This window comes from Berghia stephanieae, chromosome 2 (genome assembly GCF_034508935.2).
Source record: "Berghia stephanieae isolate SIO BIC M18660-M18661 chromosome 2, UCSD_Bste_1.3, whole genome shotgun sequence".
In the NCBI taxonomy this organism is placed as follows: Eukaryota; Metazoa; Mollusca; class Gastropoda; order Nudibranchia; family Aeolidiidae; genus Berghia; species Berghia stephanieae.
The window spans coordinates 6,927,863-6,947,862 of NC_088361.1; the positions used below are offsets into that span (position 1 = coordinate 6,927,863).

The 20,000-nt window shown below is 34.1% G+C and overlaps 1 protein-coding gene across 1 annotated transcript in view; it reads right to left on the minus strand.

Annotated features, from left to right (window-relative positions):
- LOC144964232 (reversion-inducing cysteine-rich protein with Kazal motifs-like) overlaps positions 1-20,000 on the minus strand; it is a 148,084-nt gene that overhangs the window by 120,406 nt on the left and 7,678 nt on the right. Inside the window, exon 2 of the mRNA XM_078898282.1 lies at positions 5,972-6,027. Within this exon, the coding sequence (XP_078754408.1) occupies positions 5,972-6,027 (56 nt within the window). The remainder of the gene's footprint in view (positions 1-5,971; positions 6,028-20,000) is intronic.

Here is a 20,000-nt window from a genome sequence, read left to right on the forward strand (position 1 = left end):
AAGGAAAAGGAAGATGGTGTGTATGCAAGAATGGATGAAGAAGGTATGTTAGAGTGATTGTGGTGGTTGGAGTGGTGGAAGGGGGGTGGGGATTGTGAGGAGGAGCATGGAGGAGGCTAGAGGAAGGGGAACAAGTGCCCGGGGAAATTTAAGCCCTATACATAATTATTCATTGAAAGCACTTAACTCACCTTTTTGTCTCTTATCTCTGTTAAAAATATGCCATGTTTTATACTGTTATCCAGTCTTACCCTCCCAACACGCAAACCACTCCACTCATTTCGACTGAGACATATAATGATAAACAAATAATCATGGGCTTTTATAAAGCGCAAAATTCACTAAAAGTGTTCAGAGGGGTTCCCAGTCAGCATATTATAGGGGTCAGATATGACGCCTGTAAGACGTAATTAACATTTTACCGGCTAGGTACACATTTTACACATGAGTGCTGTGAGATGATAATATGGTAGAGACTTTTCTTTTCAAAGAATTCATCGTTGTAATAAACACAGCGGGATTCGAACTAGGACTGGCAGATCAGAAGTCGAGTGTTTACCACAAAACCACGATGTAAATGTTGCTGCGCGAAGCTCGAAGAAATAAATAACAATGTGAAATTGAATGTAAACTTCAATTTAATATACGAAAATAGATAAAATGGACGTTTCACAACGCCACTGCCACATTATCGCATTCGTCTGTAGCGGTTCATTCATCCTGTTTTGTTGATAAAGGGAATACCCTAAACGTCCATTTTTATCTGTTTTCGTATATTAAATTGAAACTTACATTCAATTTCAAAAAACAACAAAGCTACACAAATACAAATATTATAGTTAGCAACTACCCACTGGTGTACTGATTGGCATCCTTATCAGCTTTTAAAAATTTTATTTATTTATTTATTTATTTATTTATTTATTTATTTATTCATTTTTTTTTGGTTTATTTTGTCAATATTTTTATTTGTCAGTGTTTCTGTGCCAAAATACAAAATATTTTATACGTCATTGGTTTGTCTCTTTGAAAATAATCGTGTCGATTCCATTGTTCTCTTCGTCCGACTCAATGTCTCTGATTGTTTAGACAAGACCCGATTGATTGTAAATAATATTTTGTCTTCCCCTCTCTTTTTTGTAAATATATTATACAGGATTGACAAAAATAACTTCCTGTCAAGACTTCAAGAAAGTGTATAGCGCCTGTTAAATGCATTGAAAATTGCACATACCACCAATCAGGACTCTAAGATCAACTATATAGACCGGTTAATTGCCGTACTCTGGAAACACATGCATTTCAAAATTTGGCCAGAAAACTCGTCCACATTTAAAATTGTATGTTGGTTTATTTCCAGAGTACGGCAGTAAACTGGTTAATAATTGGATTCAATAGTCTGATGTCACGTCGCCCAGCAACGGCGGCCATCGTGGAGAAACAAAGAATATCGGTTCCTTTTATTCTTTATGCTGGCTAGAACTTTTCATATGTCTTGTGATCAGAATGTGTAAAAGTCAAAACATGATCAGATTTTTAATGGGGTTTTTTTCCCCTCTGGATACGCTTTTATGCTCATCGGAGAAATATTTCATAAGGGCCATTGTTCCGATAGTTTAGAACCAGTTACTAAGTTACCATGCGTCATTACGAGGGAAGTGACGTTACGACTGTTGAAGCGTATTGACGACCACCTTTATATTATAGGTACACAACTGAATCAGGCTAGGCTAAAGACAGGACAACGTTATTATACATTTATTTATCACCCACAGTCTCACGACAGTATGATATCGGGGTTAATCAGGTCCTAAAGTGAGAATTTAAAGTGTAAAATGATGGGAAATAGGTTCTTAAGTTTAGTTTTCGCACTTTATTCACCTTAACGCCATTATCACATATATCTCATTTGTCTGTAGTGTTTCATTCATCCTGTTTTGTTGATAAAGGGGAAACCCAAAACGTCCACATTATCTGTTTTCATTTATTAAATTGAAGCTAGCATTCAATTTCATATTGTAATTTCACTTTAGGAAACAGTGCTCATCGTCCTCAAGAAAACATAAAATAACCCAAATCTTTATCTTTAAATTTTTAAAACTTAAAATCAATTCCTTGCATCTAAATTGCCCAGTCCAGCATTACTACGGTTTGAGGCGTAAAGTCACAATAGGATTCAATAGTCTGATGTCACGTCTGCCCAGCAACGAGCAGCTTGGTTCTAAACAAAGATAGTCGGTACTTTATATTCTTCATGCTGACTAAATCTTGTTCACATGTCATGTGATAAAAATGTATAAAAATTAAAACATGATCATATTTGTAATGTTCTTCTCCTCTGGATACACCTTTATGCTCGTCGGAAAATTATTTCATAAGCGTGTCCGCCATTGTTACGATAGTTTAGAACCAGTTACTAAGTTACTATGGGTCATTACGAGGGAAGTGACGTCACGATTGTTGAAGCCTATTGCCAAGCACTAACGTGAACCCTGGTATTCTGACGGCTTGAATGTTTTCAATATGATCTGGAAGGCCTGATTTCAATTCAAACACTACTTTGCATAATTCGTGAATATTGGTTGCCTGATTAAATTGTTGTAAATATTGCAAGGTGCACGGAGCCTTCGTTTGGTAAGGCCGGTTGGACTTTGTAATAACTACTTATAATATTGCTGCCACTACTACTACTACTACTACTACTACTACTACTACTACTACTACTACTACTAATACCACTACTACTACTACTACTACTATACTACATACTACTACTACTACTACTACTATACTACTACTACTACTAACTACTATACTACTAACTAACTACTACTACTACTACTACTACTACTACTACTACTACTACTACTACTACTATTACTACTTCTACTACTACTACTACTACTACTACTACTACTACTACTACTACTACTACACTACTACTACTACTACTACTACTACTACTACTTACTACTACTACTACTACTACTACTTACTACTAACTACTACTACTACTACACTACTACTACTACTACTACTACTACTACTACTCTACTACTACTACTACTATACAAACTACTACTCACTACTACTACTACTATACTACTACACTACTACTACTACTATACATACTACTTAACTACTACTACTACTACTACTACTACTACTACTACTACTACTACTACTAACTACTACTACTATCTACTACTAACTACTACTACTACTACTACTACTACTACTACTACTACTACTACTACTACTACTACTACTACTACACTACTACTACTACTACTACTACTATACTACTACTACTACTACTACTACACTACTACTATACTACTACTACTACTACTACTACTACTACATACTACTACTACTACTACCACTACTACTACTACTACTACTACTACTACATACTACTACTACTATACTACTACTACTACTACTACTACTACTACTACTACTCTACCTCATCCCACCAACACTACTACTACTACTACTTCTACTACTACTTCTACTACTACTACTACTACTACTACTACTACTACTACTACTACTATTACTACTATTACTACTACAAAGGTGACATATGAGTCCATTATAGACGTGTAAATCATAGCAAACACACCCTCCACACATACACACACGCACACGAACACACAAACTCACATACAAACACATTACTACGGATTTCAGCTCTGAACCAGTGTCCAGAATGAGTTCATTATTAACTAATTCAGTCTCTTGAGGCTTTATGTGATTAATTACCCATTCCACCAAATTCGATAAACAAAATATGGCCTCCATCAATTTTATCGCACTCTGAAAAAACATGTATTCAAAAATTTGGTCAGAAAACTCGCCCTTCAAATATCAATCGATAAAAAGGACCCTTATCTTGTAAAAAAAAAAAAAACCTAAAAGAAAAGTCATGGTCAATTTAATCGATCGATATTTGAAGGACGAGCTTTCTGGGCAACATTTTTAATACGTATGACAGAATTGCAACGCCTTGCTAACACCATATACATCATATCTTGCCTCGTTTTAGATATATTTAGCCACTTGTTATTTCTCTTTTTAAAAATCCTTAGGTATGTTATCTTTGACATTTCAAAAACAAGTAACGTGTCCACCTTCTGCTACTTCAGGAAGGAAACAAAACAAAACATTTCAAGATATACGACCATCGTTTTATAGTCGGTATGAAATAACTGTCCTAAATCGTGCTTAAAGTCAAAATGACTGGAATTTGGAACTTGAAACTTTGAAGTTGAAATAAACAAAATCCACTCTACTCATTGACGGGATTTTTTGCTTGATTCAAATATCATTAAGACAGCTCACCGTACTCGTAATATGTTTAATGAGTACCTTGCCGTGAACAACGTTGTATCTGCCGTAAAAATTGTAATATCGCCTAACAGGCGTCATGTCTCGTCCTACATGCGAAGTGTTTCTGTTGACTAGGGACTCCTGGAAAAGCGCTCTGAGCGCGTTTAGTGGATATTGCGGAATATAAAAGGCTCAAGCTTAAAATTCATTTTTTTTTAAAAAAGCATCAGGTCACCTGGACATAACACCGTTTTGAGGCGGTTGGTTACCTAGTTAGATTAGCACAAGATGGTACACAATCTACCATGACATATTATTATATCTGCAGTGCTCTGGAAAATATAAACAACAACACCTTCTTTTAATTTTAGCCAGAAAAACAAAACAAAAACAAAAAACAACCCAAGACAACTCCTTAAAATGAAGCCTACATATGGGTTGATTAAAATGACTTTCATCTTGACAAAAACAATCATACTTGCGACTTTGTAAAAGTCCCAGGTTCGAGAGTTTTTGATGAGGGTCATTTTATTTAATCGGTCGATATTTAATTTGAAGGAAGAGTTTTCTGGCCAATTTTTCAAATAAAAATGTGTTTATTTTCAAAGTGCGGCAGTTATGTGTCATGTTGTGTGTGTTAAGATAAGAGGCTAGATAGACGAGATAAAGACTTTTTAATGCTTTGTAATTGATCCGTATTAGTCTGACCTGTGCGAGTGTCACCACTTATAACACGATACGTACTTGAAAATAGTAATATGATGTAGAGAATCAGAATGAATTTGGCGTCACTCGGCTCTTTGTTAGTTGTTGATCGCCATTTGGGTGATTAGTTCTCACTAAAGTCTCTCTAAAAGACTAGGACCGTTAAATTATGGTACACATAGTTTTGTGTGGGTTGGTACGATTAATCTGGCGGGCACAACGGTTGGGTGTTTTATCTAAGCGCATAGCGTCAATAGAAAAGGGACAATACAGAGGGAGACATGGACGGATGAATAAATTGTGACCCATGATATCAATAATGTCGGAATGAACACGATGAAGCAAGTTGGGATTAAAGTGAATGTGAAAAGATCAGGAAATGTAAGATTATAATGTTTAGCAAGCAAAAACCAATACCACACATTTCATTTTTCCAACTGAAAACTGTCCTAATGTGAAAAAATAAGCACAGGTTTAAAATATGGCCAGCAAACTCGACCTTTGTGAAGTCCGAGGGGTGAGAGTTTTTGCCAAGACGAGAGAGTCAATTTAATTTGTCGATAGAACAGTTATTTGAAGGACGAGTTTTCTGGTTAAAATTTAAAAAACGCTGTATTAAAAAATAGTTTTATTTATTAATTAATTTATTAAAAAAAAAAAATTATGCCTTTTGCGCCTCGACATCATAAGATATCGTCGCCTAGGCATTCCACGAAGGAATATAGATAACTCATCAAACAAGATGTCTGATGTCAACAAGAATCACCCATGTTGTCCAAGTGAGCATATTGGGGGTACGGCAGAATATTCTGGTCACTGATCATTGTTCACTGTCGCTAGATTTTGTTATAAAATAAGACAAGTGGTTTATAGAGATTGACGTCCATAAGCTACTCTATAATATTCTAACGTATGAGATCAGATAACATACCTCTTGACATGAGCGCCGACATTTCTCTGTGGTGATGCCAGAACAACAGTCGGGACCTGGAATTAATCAACAAAAAATAATTAAAGAAAGAAAATTAGAAACACAGTTTTTACACGTAGTTGAGAATTCAGTAGTACCTCAATTGTGTTTTGGTATAGCATGAAAGAAGATGACATCACTCGCTGAGTTTGAGTAATGGCACGATTGATCAGGCATGCGGAATTGGCAAGTATTTAATTTATATACAAAACAACGATTCTTTAAGCTTTAAGAAAATTCCCATTGTGTGGATTTAGTTGGTACAGAAATTCAACTAGCTTAAAAAAACGCACGGACAGTCTTCATTGAGACAATATCGAGTGTGGCCCTGGGTATGACACGTGCCTTCGAATCGGAAGGTCTTGGGTTCGAGCCTCGTTCGGCACATAGTTGAGTCCTTGGAAGAGGCTGTTTACTCACATTCTCTCACCGTACTCAGATGCAAAATGAGTACATGGCCGTTAACAGCGTTGTCCCTGTCCGAAAAAAATGTAATATTGCCTAACATGTGTCATGTCCCGTCCTACATGTTAAGTGTTGCTGTTGGCCAGGAATCCCTTCTAAAGCGCTTTGAGCACGTTTAGTGGATATTGCCCTTTATAAAAGCTAAAATAAAACAAAAAAAAAAAAAAAAACCCAAAAAAACAAGCAAATAATTTCAGTGCCAATCTTTGAAAAACACATTTTACTTATTTCATGTCGGTCAGAAAACTTTTATTTCAAATATTCACTCGATAAAGGTTGGCGAGCATGCGTTTGAATATTCGGCACCTTATCTGGAACTCCTTTCCAAGATATATTAAAGACAGTAATGATGCAGATTTCTTTTAAATAAAACATCTTAAAACGTTTCTTTTTAATATGTAACTAACACTGTAGAATTATGTTGCTTTGTTTCATCATGCATGTTTGAGTGGTTGTGAAACGTGGACGCTTGACAAAGAATGTACGAGGAGGTTGTAGGCATTTGAGATGTAGGTGTATAGAAGAATGTTGAGGGTGTCATGGACAGACAGGTGTACGAACGAGAAGTGTTGGAGAAGGTGAGAAAGGGAAGAATACTGATCGATAACACCAGAAAGAGGCAGTTACGCGTTCTGGGACATGTTTGGAGAAGAGATGGCATAGAAAAACATCTGGGATGATCGAAGGAAATAGAGCTAGAGGAAGACAAAGAATGACTTATCTAAATAACCTAAGAATGGCCAAATGTGACATAAAAAGCAACGCAGATTTCATGCGCACCGCAGAGGATCGTGATTCGTGGAGACAGCTGAGCACAAGCCACGATGGATGATGTTAAATGGGAAGTATTTTGCGCTGGTTTGAGATAGAGTATTTCCATTACCACATTTTATGAGCCCATATCAATTTGGGTTATCAGACCTGCAAATAAGTACACGTTGATAAAAATGTTTTACGCTTTTTATTTTTCCCTTTAAATGATTTCTCTCACTTGTGCTGATAAATATTCAACTGTGAAAATCAACTATAAATAAATATTATGGATCGACCTTTATATATAAAAAAAGGTTAAAATGTAATGGCAATTCAAACATCCTATTGCTATTGTCTAATTTAAAGTTTTGCAGTTGGATTCAATAGCCTGGTGTCACGTCCGACCAGCAACGAGCAGGTTGGTTCTAAACAAAGAAAATCGGTACTTTTTATTCTTCATGTTGGCTAGAACGTTTTCACGTGTCATGTGATCAGAATGTATAAAAGTCAAAACATGATCAGATTTATAATGATTTTCTCCTCTGGATACGCTGTCATGCTCGTCGGAAATGTTTTTCACAAGGGCGTCCGCCAATGTTCCGATAGTTTAGAACCAGTTACTAAGTTACTATGCTTCATTACGAGGAAAGTGACGTCACGACTGTTGAAGCCTATTGTCCATTCTTCAGTAACGTTCAAGAGTTTGGATAACGACCTTATGGTAATAACACATCTGCTGTTGTCATAAACATGGTTGTATACTCTTCATATAAAATATTACACATTGTTTGACGAGTGGCATTTCTTCCTATCTGAAGTATGGGAGATAAAACGACATAATACTTTATATTTATTGTTATACGACACACCTCCACGGTGATTTATGGGAATCTGGCACCAATCTGGTAACAACATTTTATTCGTGTGTCATAAAATATGTAATTGCCTCCTAATCCAGTTTATGACCGGACCCTCAGCGACTCCCACCGGAAACGGGTAGAAATCAGTAACAATTAATATAAATTTTCACCCCCCAAAATAATCGGTTTTTTGTTCCTTTGCCCGAAATCTGTTTATTTTTTCATGATAATATGATATTCATGGCATTCAAACGTTTTACAAATCAAGCTACATTGATATTGTATGGAAATGATTTATTCCTAGTCAATTGTAGAGCGTATAAAACATTGCCAATGATTGGCACTTCGATTTGCTATTTATATATTATTATTATTATTATCATCATCATCATCATCATCATCATCATCATCATCATCATCACCATCACCATCACCATCATCATTATTATATTATTATTATTATTATTATTATTATTATTATTATTATTATTATTATTATTATTATTATTATTATTATTATTATTATTATTATTATTATTATTATTATTATTATTATTATTTATTATTTATTATTATTATTATTATTATTATTATTATTATTATTATTATTATTATTATTATTATTATTATTATTATTATTATTATTATTGTTAACTTTAACCTAGTAAGACAAAGGCAAAGAATCGAAGGGAACAAAGCATGCAAACAAACGAAATTAAAAAGAATATTATTCTATAAAAACAGCAACGGGAAGAAAGCACTTTAATTGAGCAACATGGTTGGAGAAAAGAGAGCGCGTCATTGATTGGTCACAGTCGTCACATGAAAGGTACAGTACAGAGACAAAGAACAAAGTAAAACAACAATGCCGATTCAAAGCACGAACTATAACTCTTTGAACGCCCTTGTTTTTTTTTTTTTTTTTTTTTTTCTTCACGCAGCTGACATTGAGGATAAAACAAAGGTGTTGTTATAGTAGGAACGAAAATGACGTCACTTAACTATTTGTTAGTGCTTTTCGACATCCTTTTTGCGATTTGTTTTCACTGAATCATATCAATAACTAGACTATAAACGTTAAAGATAACACATATTGTTTAATTTGGCTGGCGGATGTTGTCAATATTTTACTTAAACGCATAAGATCAATACATAGGTTGCGACCTGCCTTACTCGGAAACTATGCTTTCTCAGGTTAAAACGGAACAATTTTATGGACGCTCTTCAGTCAGTAAATATTATTAAATGATGAAAGAGAATCGATGAAAAATTGTCCCATTCTCTTACGAAAAAGTTACATGGTGATGGAGACAAAATGAAATGGATTACTGGATATTTTAAAACCCTTTCAAAATTCTTTAAAAGTCCTAGAACATCATTTTAGACGATATGGCAGGCAAAAATGGAAGAGCGTGTCAGAAAAAAGCAAGAATAACATGGAAGAAAACATTTAATTTATAAGAAACACCTTCTGTTTGAATCACTTTCAACAATAAAACATTCTGGTCGTAAGAGCAACTATTTGGCTTTATTATTATTATTATTATTATTATTATTATTATTATTATTATTATTATTATTATTATTATTATTATTATTATTATTATTATTATTATTATTATTATTATTATTATTATTATTATTATTATTATTATTATTATTATTATTATTATTATTATTATTATTATTATTATTATTATTATTATTATTATTATATTATTATTATTATTATATTATATTATTATTATTATTATTATTATTATTATTATTATTATTATTATTATTATTATTATTATTATTAAACGAGAGAAAAAAAACAGCATAAAAACACCACAAATTACGACCAAAAAAAAATTAAAAACGAAAGTTCTAAAGTTTACTCCTAAACCAAGCGCTCTGTTTGCTTTAAACTGTCATTTATGTATTTATTTACTGTATTTGATTAATTATTCTCTACCTGTTGTTTATGACTTTAGAACGTTATTGGTTGTCAACAACTAATATTGATTTTTCATGCTGCTAAATTGTTCGATAATAAATTTTGATTTTAAACAAGTCTTTCAAAAGGACAGAATTTTTTGGACAACCAAGTCGATTTCTTTATATAGGGAATGAGATTAGCGGAAGAGTAGCGTCCCTTGATTGGACATCACCCATAGTCTGTGACGTCACTGGCGGAAAATTTATTAGAGAGAGACGTCATGTTGGTTGTGCGCATGCGTCTCTCGTCCTTCGAGAGACGCATGCGCACAACCAACATGACGTTCTCTCTCTCTAATAACTTTTCCGCCGGTGACGTCACAGACTATGGGTGATGTCCAATCAAGGGATGCTACTCTTCCGCTAATCTCATTCCCTATTTAACACAACTCAGATGCAAAGGGTGTATTTTTCTATCACTAAAGACGGAAATGGGAATAAAATCGAGACCCCTGTTCAATACGGATCCTCTGTGGTTATTGAATATCAATATTTATAGCCTCTGGCACCGATAAAACCACAGGGTTATTTAATAGGCCAGGAATTCACATATCCACGGCTAAATAAATATCATAAGTTAGTGACATTCTATTAATATGCTTAGCCGTTTAACGTGAAAGCAGATGCCTCAGGAAAAATAAACACCAATCGAAAGCAGAGGCTAGGAAAGAAAAAAAGTTCTCTGACGTGTAATTCATAGATTTAGACACCGAGATGCACATGCAACATTATTTTGTTTCTTTTCCTTCTATTAATGTTGCTTTCAGCGTAACAACACATCAAGTATACAGGACCATGGCCATATTATGATAATTTATATCATTGAAACAACCTTTGCATCACTGGAATCTATGATTTTAGGGGGATTTGTGATTTCTGGTGTGCACGCAACAAGTCCTTCGTTGAACATATTATAATGCAAATCCATAGACAGAGGTCCCAGGTTTGAGACATTTCGCCAAGTTGACGATCATTTAAATCGATCAATATTTGAAGGACGAGTTTTCTGGACAAATTTTTGAATACATGCCTTTCCGGAGTACGGCAGTTAACTGGTAAATGGGACATTGGGGTGAATAGAAAGTCCAGTAAAAAAAATCCTGTATCGTTAAATTCGAGTGGTTTACTCATTCAACTAATAAACCGTAACTTTTCTACAGGAAAATATTTAATATCATGATCCTGACAGCAGTTACAGCATGTGAACAAGACGTTATGTGATTCTTATTCTTTTCAAATTTGAAGGAAGAGTGTAGATTGTAGCTATAATGTTGATATAATTCGTTGTTGATTAAGCACCTGGAATTAATCAGATAAATGTGCACAGTAAACAAGATTGATACCACGCCATGTGTGGCCGAGTCAAGTAAAGAAAACTAGATAACATGGTCTCACTTTTTTTTGGGCGTCTCGTTTTCCCAAAAACGATAAATCTTGTTGTAAGCGTGTTTCTCTCTGTAAGATTTACAATAGGTAGAACATGCGGGTTGATAAAAATGGAAGTCCGGAATAATAGACACAGCGAAAGCAATGCGTAATCAGAAAAAAAAAAAGAAAACACATTGAAAAAAATTGGCTATAAAACTCGTCCTTCAAATATCGGTTGATTAAATCGGCCCTCATTTTTGTCAAAAACTTTCAAACCCTAGACTTTCTTGAAGTCTCAGGTTTGAGATTTTAAAAATAAAGAATGGGGTTATTTTAATCAATCGACATTTTGAAGGATCTGGCCAAAGTTTTCGAAATGTGTTTTTTTTTTTTTTTCCCCTTTAAATTCAGAATACGGCAGAGCAGTTGCTAATGAATAGAGGGAGTTGGGGGTGTGATTTTGTATGCAAATGGGACGGAGATTCATGGATAGATGTATAAATGGATAGATGTGTAGGTGGATATATATACCTATATACTGTTTCTTATGATTTCTATTAATTCACAAGACGTGACAAATAAATTATTGCAACCTATTGCAATTTGGTCAAGTCTTGGTTATTGGTCAAAATCACTGCACGACGGAAAATAAACCCAAATTATAAATAAACAAAAAAATACAAACAAAACAATACTATAATTATAGCCTGTATGCTGTAGCAAGGTGAAATGTAAATAAACACGGTGTTACAAGTACACACACACACACACTCACACACACACACAATATATTTATATATATATATATATATATATATATTATATATATATATATATATATATATATATATATATATACCTACATAATTATATCATAATTCCAGATTTCAGGGGTCAGTAAGTATAAATACGGATTGGAATTCTGGCCTCCTGCCCACTCCACGCCCTCGCTGGACAGTAGCCACGAATAAATGGCCAGAGAGCTAATCTCTCGTGAATTATTAATCCAACACATGCCATAATCTCGTGTACTTTTGATTCATTTCTTAACTTTGACCAAAATACTTTCACTTCAAAATACATTATATCAATCAATTTAGATGACCTACATTGACTTATCAAAAAGGCTTAAACCCGAGACTCCAGTGTTAAACTAAAACTCATATATATATACGGTACGTTTTAGGTTGAAACCTCTTGGACAGGTAGAGAGAGAGGATCGTCTTACTCCGGAAGTTATTTGAAGTACAGATTGCTAACCCAAAATAAGACAAAATGCGTTCTGTCATTGGATTGCGGTTAATCTCCATCCAGCTGATGCCTCGCCCGATATTAAATGATTTTGACAATCTGTCAGTTCTATCGGGTACCATGCGGGGAGGTCCTGGATTAGGGACAGGCAGAGGGAGGAAGGTGAAGTAAGGGGAGAAGATGACGGGAGGGAAAAAAAAAGGTAAGTACAAAGGGAAAGAAAAAAAAAAGAAAAAAAAAGGAGAAAGAAAGTATTATAATTATCATTATTATCATCATTATTATAATAATAATAATAATAATAATAATAATAATAATAATAATAATAATAATAATAATAATTATTATTATTATTATTATTATTAGCCTTATTCGCGGAAGTCTCGGGCTTAAGAGTTTTAGGCAAGACGAGTCATTTAATTTCTGACCACGATTTTTAATACGATCGATATTTTCTGGATGTTTGTATAGAATAATATAATATATATTTTTAATTCGTTTAATTTTTCATAATTTATCCAAACATTTTTACTACTATCGTGTTGGTTTCGTGCGTTCTTATTATTTATTTCCCTAATTTTAAAAGCTATATCGAATTAATTTTTAATTTCAAAATACATTTTAGAATATAAACAATGCAAGTTTCTATATCTTTTGTATTATATAGTTTTATTTACATCGAGTACATAGAAATACTGATAATAATGCATGCAACGATTACAACTTGGCGTGATACAGACTGAAAAAGACAAGGTTTTCACGTCGACTAGACACCTAATTAAACATTCATTTTGAATATAGATTTAAAGAAAACACACTTTCGACTAGGCCCGACCTTCTTCCTGGGCTCTCATTTGCATTATTTGGGCAGTGATTGTCTTCTTTTTTTTTTTTTAATACTGAATACAAAAACAAGACAGAGATTGGTGGGAGAGAGGTATGTGGGGTTGAAGGTAATGAGTATGTCTGTGTTTATGTTTGTGTGTGAATGTGATTGCGTGTGTGAGTGTGTGTGTGTGTGTGTGTGTGTGTCTGTGTATGTGAAAAGAGCGTGATTGTGAATAAATATTATAGTGATAGATAAATGGACAGATAGATAGATAGTTAGAAAGATAAATAGATAAATTAATAAATAAATTAATAAATAGGTAGATTGATAGATAGATAGATAGATAGATAGATAGATAGATAGATAGATATATCGATAGATAGATAGATAGATAGATAGATAGATAGATCGATAGATAGATAGATAGATAGATAGATAGATAGATAGATAGATAGATAGAAAGATAGATAGATAGATAGATAGATAGATAGATCGATAGATAGATAGATAGAAAGATAGATAGATAGATAGATAGATAGAAAGAGTGGCGGATGAATGGATGGATGAATAGATGAGCTTTTTTTATGAATATATGGACAGAAGGATGAGTGGATGGATGAGTGGGTAGGTAGATAGATGGGTGGATAGTTAAATAGGTAGAGGAAATGGTGTACGGATGGATAAACGGATATTTTAATTTTTTGATTGTTCGTTGAATGAATCGTAAAGATTTATGAATATAAGACGATTTGGTATGACTTATTTGTTTCGTGAATGAATCGTAAGATTATGAATCAACGATGATTTGTGTAATTATTTGATGTTTATAATCGTAAAGATTATGAATTAAGATATTTTTTGTAGAGATTTTGATTGTTCGTTGAATGAATCGTAAAGATTTATGAATCATACAGATCGATTTTTGTGTATGAGATTCTTGATATTAATATAATTTGTTAAGTTCTGCGTTTGTATTTATGTGCGTGAGTGGTAGAAATGTGTATAAATGGAAAGAGAGAGAGAGAGAGAGAGAGAGAGAGAGAGAGAGAGAGAGAGAGAGAGGAGGGGGGGGGGGGGGAGATTGAGAGAGAAAGATAGATCAATCGATCGATCGATAGATAGATAGATAGATAGATAGATAGATAGATAGATAGAGAGATAGAGAGAGAGAGAGGAGAGATGAGAGAAGAAGAGAGAGTGAGAGAGATAGATAGTAGTTAGATGATGATAGATGAGAAGAGAGAGAGAGAGAGAGAGAGAAAGAGAGAGGGAGGAGGGGGGATTGAGAGAGAAAGATAGATAGATAAATAGAGAGAGAGAAAAAAAAAGAGAGAGAGAGAGAGAGAGAGAAAGAGAGAGTGAGAGATAGATAGATAGATAGATAGATAGTTAGATAGATAGATAGATAGATAGATAGATAGATAGATAGATAGATAAATAGATAGATAGTTAGATAGATAGATAGAGAGAGAGATAGAGATAGAGATAGAGAGAGAGAGAGAGAGAGAGAGAGAGAGAGAGAGGGAGGGAGAGAGAGATTGTAGTTATGATAGGCCAATAAAGTAAAAAGTAAAAACGGATTTTTCCTATTAATGAAACCACATTTTTTCATTAAAATGCAAATCACCGAGGTGTCGAAGGCATGAAACAACCTTGTAAATCTATCATAACAAGCTGTCTGAAAATTAGTGGAATACTCTTGTCACAAAAATGTCTGTCAACATTTTTGTTTTCATATTGGGGCTATAATTACTACATAATACATGTGCCCGTGTTTGTGTGTGTGTGTGTGTGTGTGTGTGTGTGTGTGTGTGCGTGCGCGCGCATGTGTGTATGTGTTTGTGTCACTCCATAAATGCACAATTTTCAAGTTTATTTGAACTGGATTGGGATAATAAAGTTCTCACTTTTTATTGTTGGGACAATATAATACAAATAGAATAGAAACTAATGAATTAATGTAATTAATTTAAGTTTGTGTTTTGTTTACCGTTTATAATAGGCAAAGATGAGGGTCATTTAAATCGATCGATATTTGAAGAACGAGACATCTGGCCAAATTTTTTAAAGACGAGTTTTTTCCAGAGTACGGCATTTAACTGGTTAATCAACCTAACTGGAGATAGCGAGCGAGTCTGTTTTCAATGAGTCGTAGTTCATGCATTCTAATGAGACTTATGTAAATCAAACACCGAACAAGCTTTTTAAAGAATTTTAAGGCTTCATTACGTCCTCATCTTGAGTGGAAAAACGACTGGTGATTGATGGATGGCATGGCGTGTTTGTCAAATTTACCAAGATTTTTTTAAATTTCTGAATAAGCTGTCTTATTATCTTCAGTGGCTGTTTCAGTTAATTTAAAACTCTCCTTACCAACTAAAGGAAAATCGTCACATTCGTTACGATACAACCAACTGTTTTCTTATTCATATTCCGTTTGTACATAATAAAATTTAAAGAAAATGAACAGTGTGTTGTAGAGCATGTTTTGCTTAAGAAACTATTTATCGCAAGAACTTGCTGCTATTAATGTCTGAGTGATAAAAAATACATTTTGTGTTAGGTGGGTCTGAAGTTTTGGGGGAAAATCCTGAAAATGGCCGGTAAGGAGAGGGTTAAGTAAATTGGACATTTCTTTTCTTTAACCAGTTAACTGCTGTACTCAGGACAGACACGTATTTAGAAATTTGGCCAAGAAACTCGTCCTTCAAATATCGATCGATTTAAATGAGTCATCTTGGCAAAGCTGGGATTTTTCAGGAAGACTTTGCGAAGTCCCAGATATGAGTTTTTGCCAGGTGAGGATCATTAAAATAGATCGATATTTTGAAGGACGAATTTTCTGGCCAACGTTTTAAATACGATTTTTTTATTGGTGTTTTATTTTTTTTTAGTATGGCAGTTAACTGGTTAATTCAGGATAAGAGAATCAATAGATGGGGGGCAGATTAAATCTAATTACACTACCTGTGAGTCCACACCTGTTCAAGTGTTATTTTATAATATCAAATTCATTTTCATCTCAAGCAGTCAACGGAGCACAGATCGATGTATACAACATAAACCATATCATTTTTCTTATTATCAAAGTATATAACGCAGCGATGTTGATATAGAAAGAGAAAAAAGGATAAAAAAGAGAAAAATATAATATTGTAGCGGATAATCAAGTCGGATGACTGAATGTTTCACGGCTATTATCCACAGTCAACGGTTTGTTTCAATAATAATATGGCCAGTTGTGACCTATACAGCGGCTATGTGGTCTAGTGGTATGACACTCGCTTTCGGATCGGAAGGTCCTGGGTTCGAGCCTTAGTTGAGTCCTTGGAGAAGGCTCTTTACTCACATTCTCTCACCGTACTCAGGTGTAAAATGAGTACCTGGCCGTTAACAGCGTTGTCTCTGTCCCAAAAAATTGTAATATCGCCTGACAGGCGTCATGTCTCGTCCTACATGTTATGTGTTGCTGTTGGCCAAGGACCCCTTGTAAAGCGCTTTGAGCACGTTTAGTGGATATTGCGCTATATAAAAGCTCAAGTTAGTGAGTTACAACCAAGAAACCTTATTATGTCGGGCTAGTAATTATACTAGAAATAAAGTAATCCTTCAGACCCATTAGGCCCATAGAGTCGGAGTTTATCCCGGTTTCTATAACGTGAAACTGACAATAGAAATTGCTTGCTATCCTTTGAATAAGACGCTAGTCTATCGTAAAGTACTTTCCGCCACATCTATCAGACTCAGCTACCCATTCACTTCAGAAAAAAAAAATCTCAACTGCACCCGGGATCGATCTCGGTCCCTTTGCGTGTGAAGCGAGTGAGCTCTATCAACTGATCTATCGAGCCCCCCAGTTATTATACTAGAAGTTGAAAATTTAGAAATTTAAATTGTTTCACGTTTAAGAGAGAAAACTCTCACTCACTTCACTGAAGGCATCTTTTCATTTAACTCAACATTAAGAAGGCAAATACAACTTTCAATGAATCTGATGTTCTGTCACAATGGACTCGATAAGAAGGTAGTCCTTCAGACCCATGTGGCCCATGGCCATGGATCCGGGAATTTATCTCGGCCTCTATAGCGTGAAATAGACAACAGTAATTGCTTGCTACCCTTTGTATAGAACGTTAAGGGATCTATTCACTTGACTTTCATATTAATAAGTCACATTCAACAGTAAATCAATATCAAGGTCGGAATGAACTTGATAAGATAAAAATCGACTTCGACTCCACCGGCCGAAGTCCCGGGTTTGAGCGTTTTTGCCAAGATGAGAGTCAATTAAATCGATCGATGTTTGAAGGACGAGTTTTCTGGCCAAATTTTTAAATATGTGTTTTTCTAGAGTGCGGCATAGCTGTTCCTCTGATGAGAAGCAAAAATCAAATCATCTGGACTCAAATTTAATGAGAAGAATTCAAGAGTCAATTTTAAGCACCGGGTTCATTCCGATATAATACTGTTTTGACGTGGTTGGTTACATATTTTAATTTGTATCATGAGTCAAAAGCTCGAATCGATCTGTGAAACAAAACAAAGAACCCATCGTTTTACATACGAAAATATATCAGGCAGCGCTGTAATGAGCACACACACACACACACACACACACACACACACACACACATATATAACTACTTTCTCTCTCTCTCTCTCTCTCTCTCTATCTATATTATATATATATATATATATATATATATATATATATATATATATCGTCGCCTAGACATTCCACGAAGGAATATAGATAACGAATATAGATAACTCATCAAACAAGATGTATGATGTCAACAGGAATCACCCATGTTGTCCAAGTGAGCAAATTGGGGGTTAATAATTTTGCTCAAGGAAAAAAACGAAAGTACCTGAAGCGGGGCTCGAACCCGGGTCTACCGGGTCACAGTGCAATACCTTAACCACTCGGCCACTTCGCCCCCATTATATATATATAAATATATATATATATATATATATATATATATATATATATATATATATATATATATATATATATATATATATATATATATATATTATATATATATATATATATATATATATATATATATATACCACAAGTATATATCATACAACCCCCGCCACACCCATCCCAAACAAACAAAAACAAAACTAAAAACAATACAGTGAGCATCAAGTATGACGACTGCACTCATCCTTTATGGAGTCACCAGAATTCAACAGAGGTCATTTTTAGCACTATTCAATCAATCATCGTGAAACACGTGCTTAAAGAATAAATAGCACACATATAGCGCAAAACCATGACTAGGTCTTGCTCTATGCGCTTAAAATAATAAATTCGCTTACAAGATCATTCGGTATAATATTATTATATAACAAGTGCAAATTCCACCAGCATGTGCTTTGGTAAAAGTTGACAGCGACGAACTGAACTGCCCTTCAGTAGATTTCATTCCTTGTGAACTTCACTTTCATTGTGAGCGACCGATTTTAGTTCCAGGTCAAATAGAGCATATCTAATAAATACGGGGGTTATAATTAATTCAATTCATTTAGTATTCATTATTAATTTATGTATAGCTAAACAATCTTATCGGTATATTAAAATAAACCACACACGCACACGCGCGCTCGCTCATATATATATATATAAATATATTATATATAAATAAATATATATATATATATATATATATATATATATACATATATATGTATGTATATATATATGTATAATATATATATATATATATATATATTATATACATAATTTTATATATACATAGATATATATATATATATATATATTATACATAATTTTATATATACATAGATATATATATATTATACATAATTTTATATATACATATATATATATATATATATATATATATATTATATATATATATATATATATATATATATACGCAGACACACACGCGTGTCTATCGATACAATATTTCCTATTATCATTTACATCTGCGGCTTTGTGGTCTTGTGGTTTTACACTCGCTTCGGAACGGTCGGTCACTGGTTCGAGTCCTGGTTCGCTCTGACTGCGCAAAGTTGATTCCTTGACGAAGACTCTTTTTCACATTCTCACACTTAACATGCAGGTCGAGAAATGGCGCCTGTAAGACTCTATCGACCGAGTTTTGCTGTTACCGGCCAGGTACCCCTTTTACGCTTGAGTGAGTGAGATGAGAGAAAGTGAGTAAATAACCTTTCCATTCCAAAGGACTCAACGATAAAAATTGCCCACAATAGGACTCAAACCAGCCACTTATCTGTCCATAGGCAAGCATCTTACCACAAAGCCACATACATAGCCGCCCATTTCATGGATTTACTTTTATTTTTAAAAACGACCTAGCTTAGCCCCCTGAAAACGACACGTTGAATCTCGCAAGAAATCAAATTCTAGAATTCAAGCGTTCACTGGAGGTATTTTCAAGTCATATGTAAGATTCACATAACACATAACATACCGTGTATA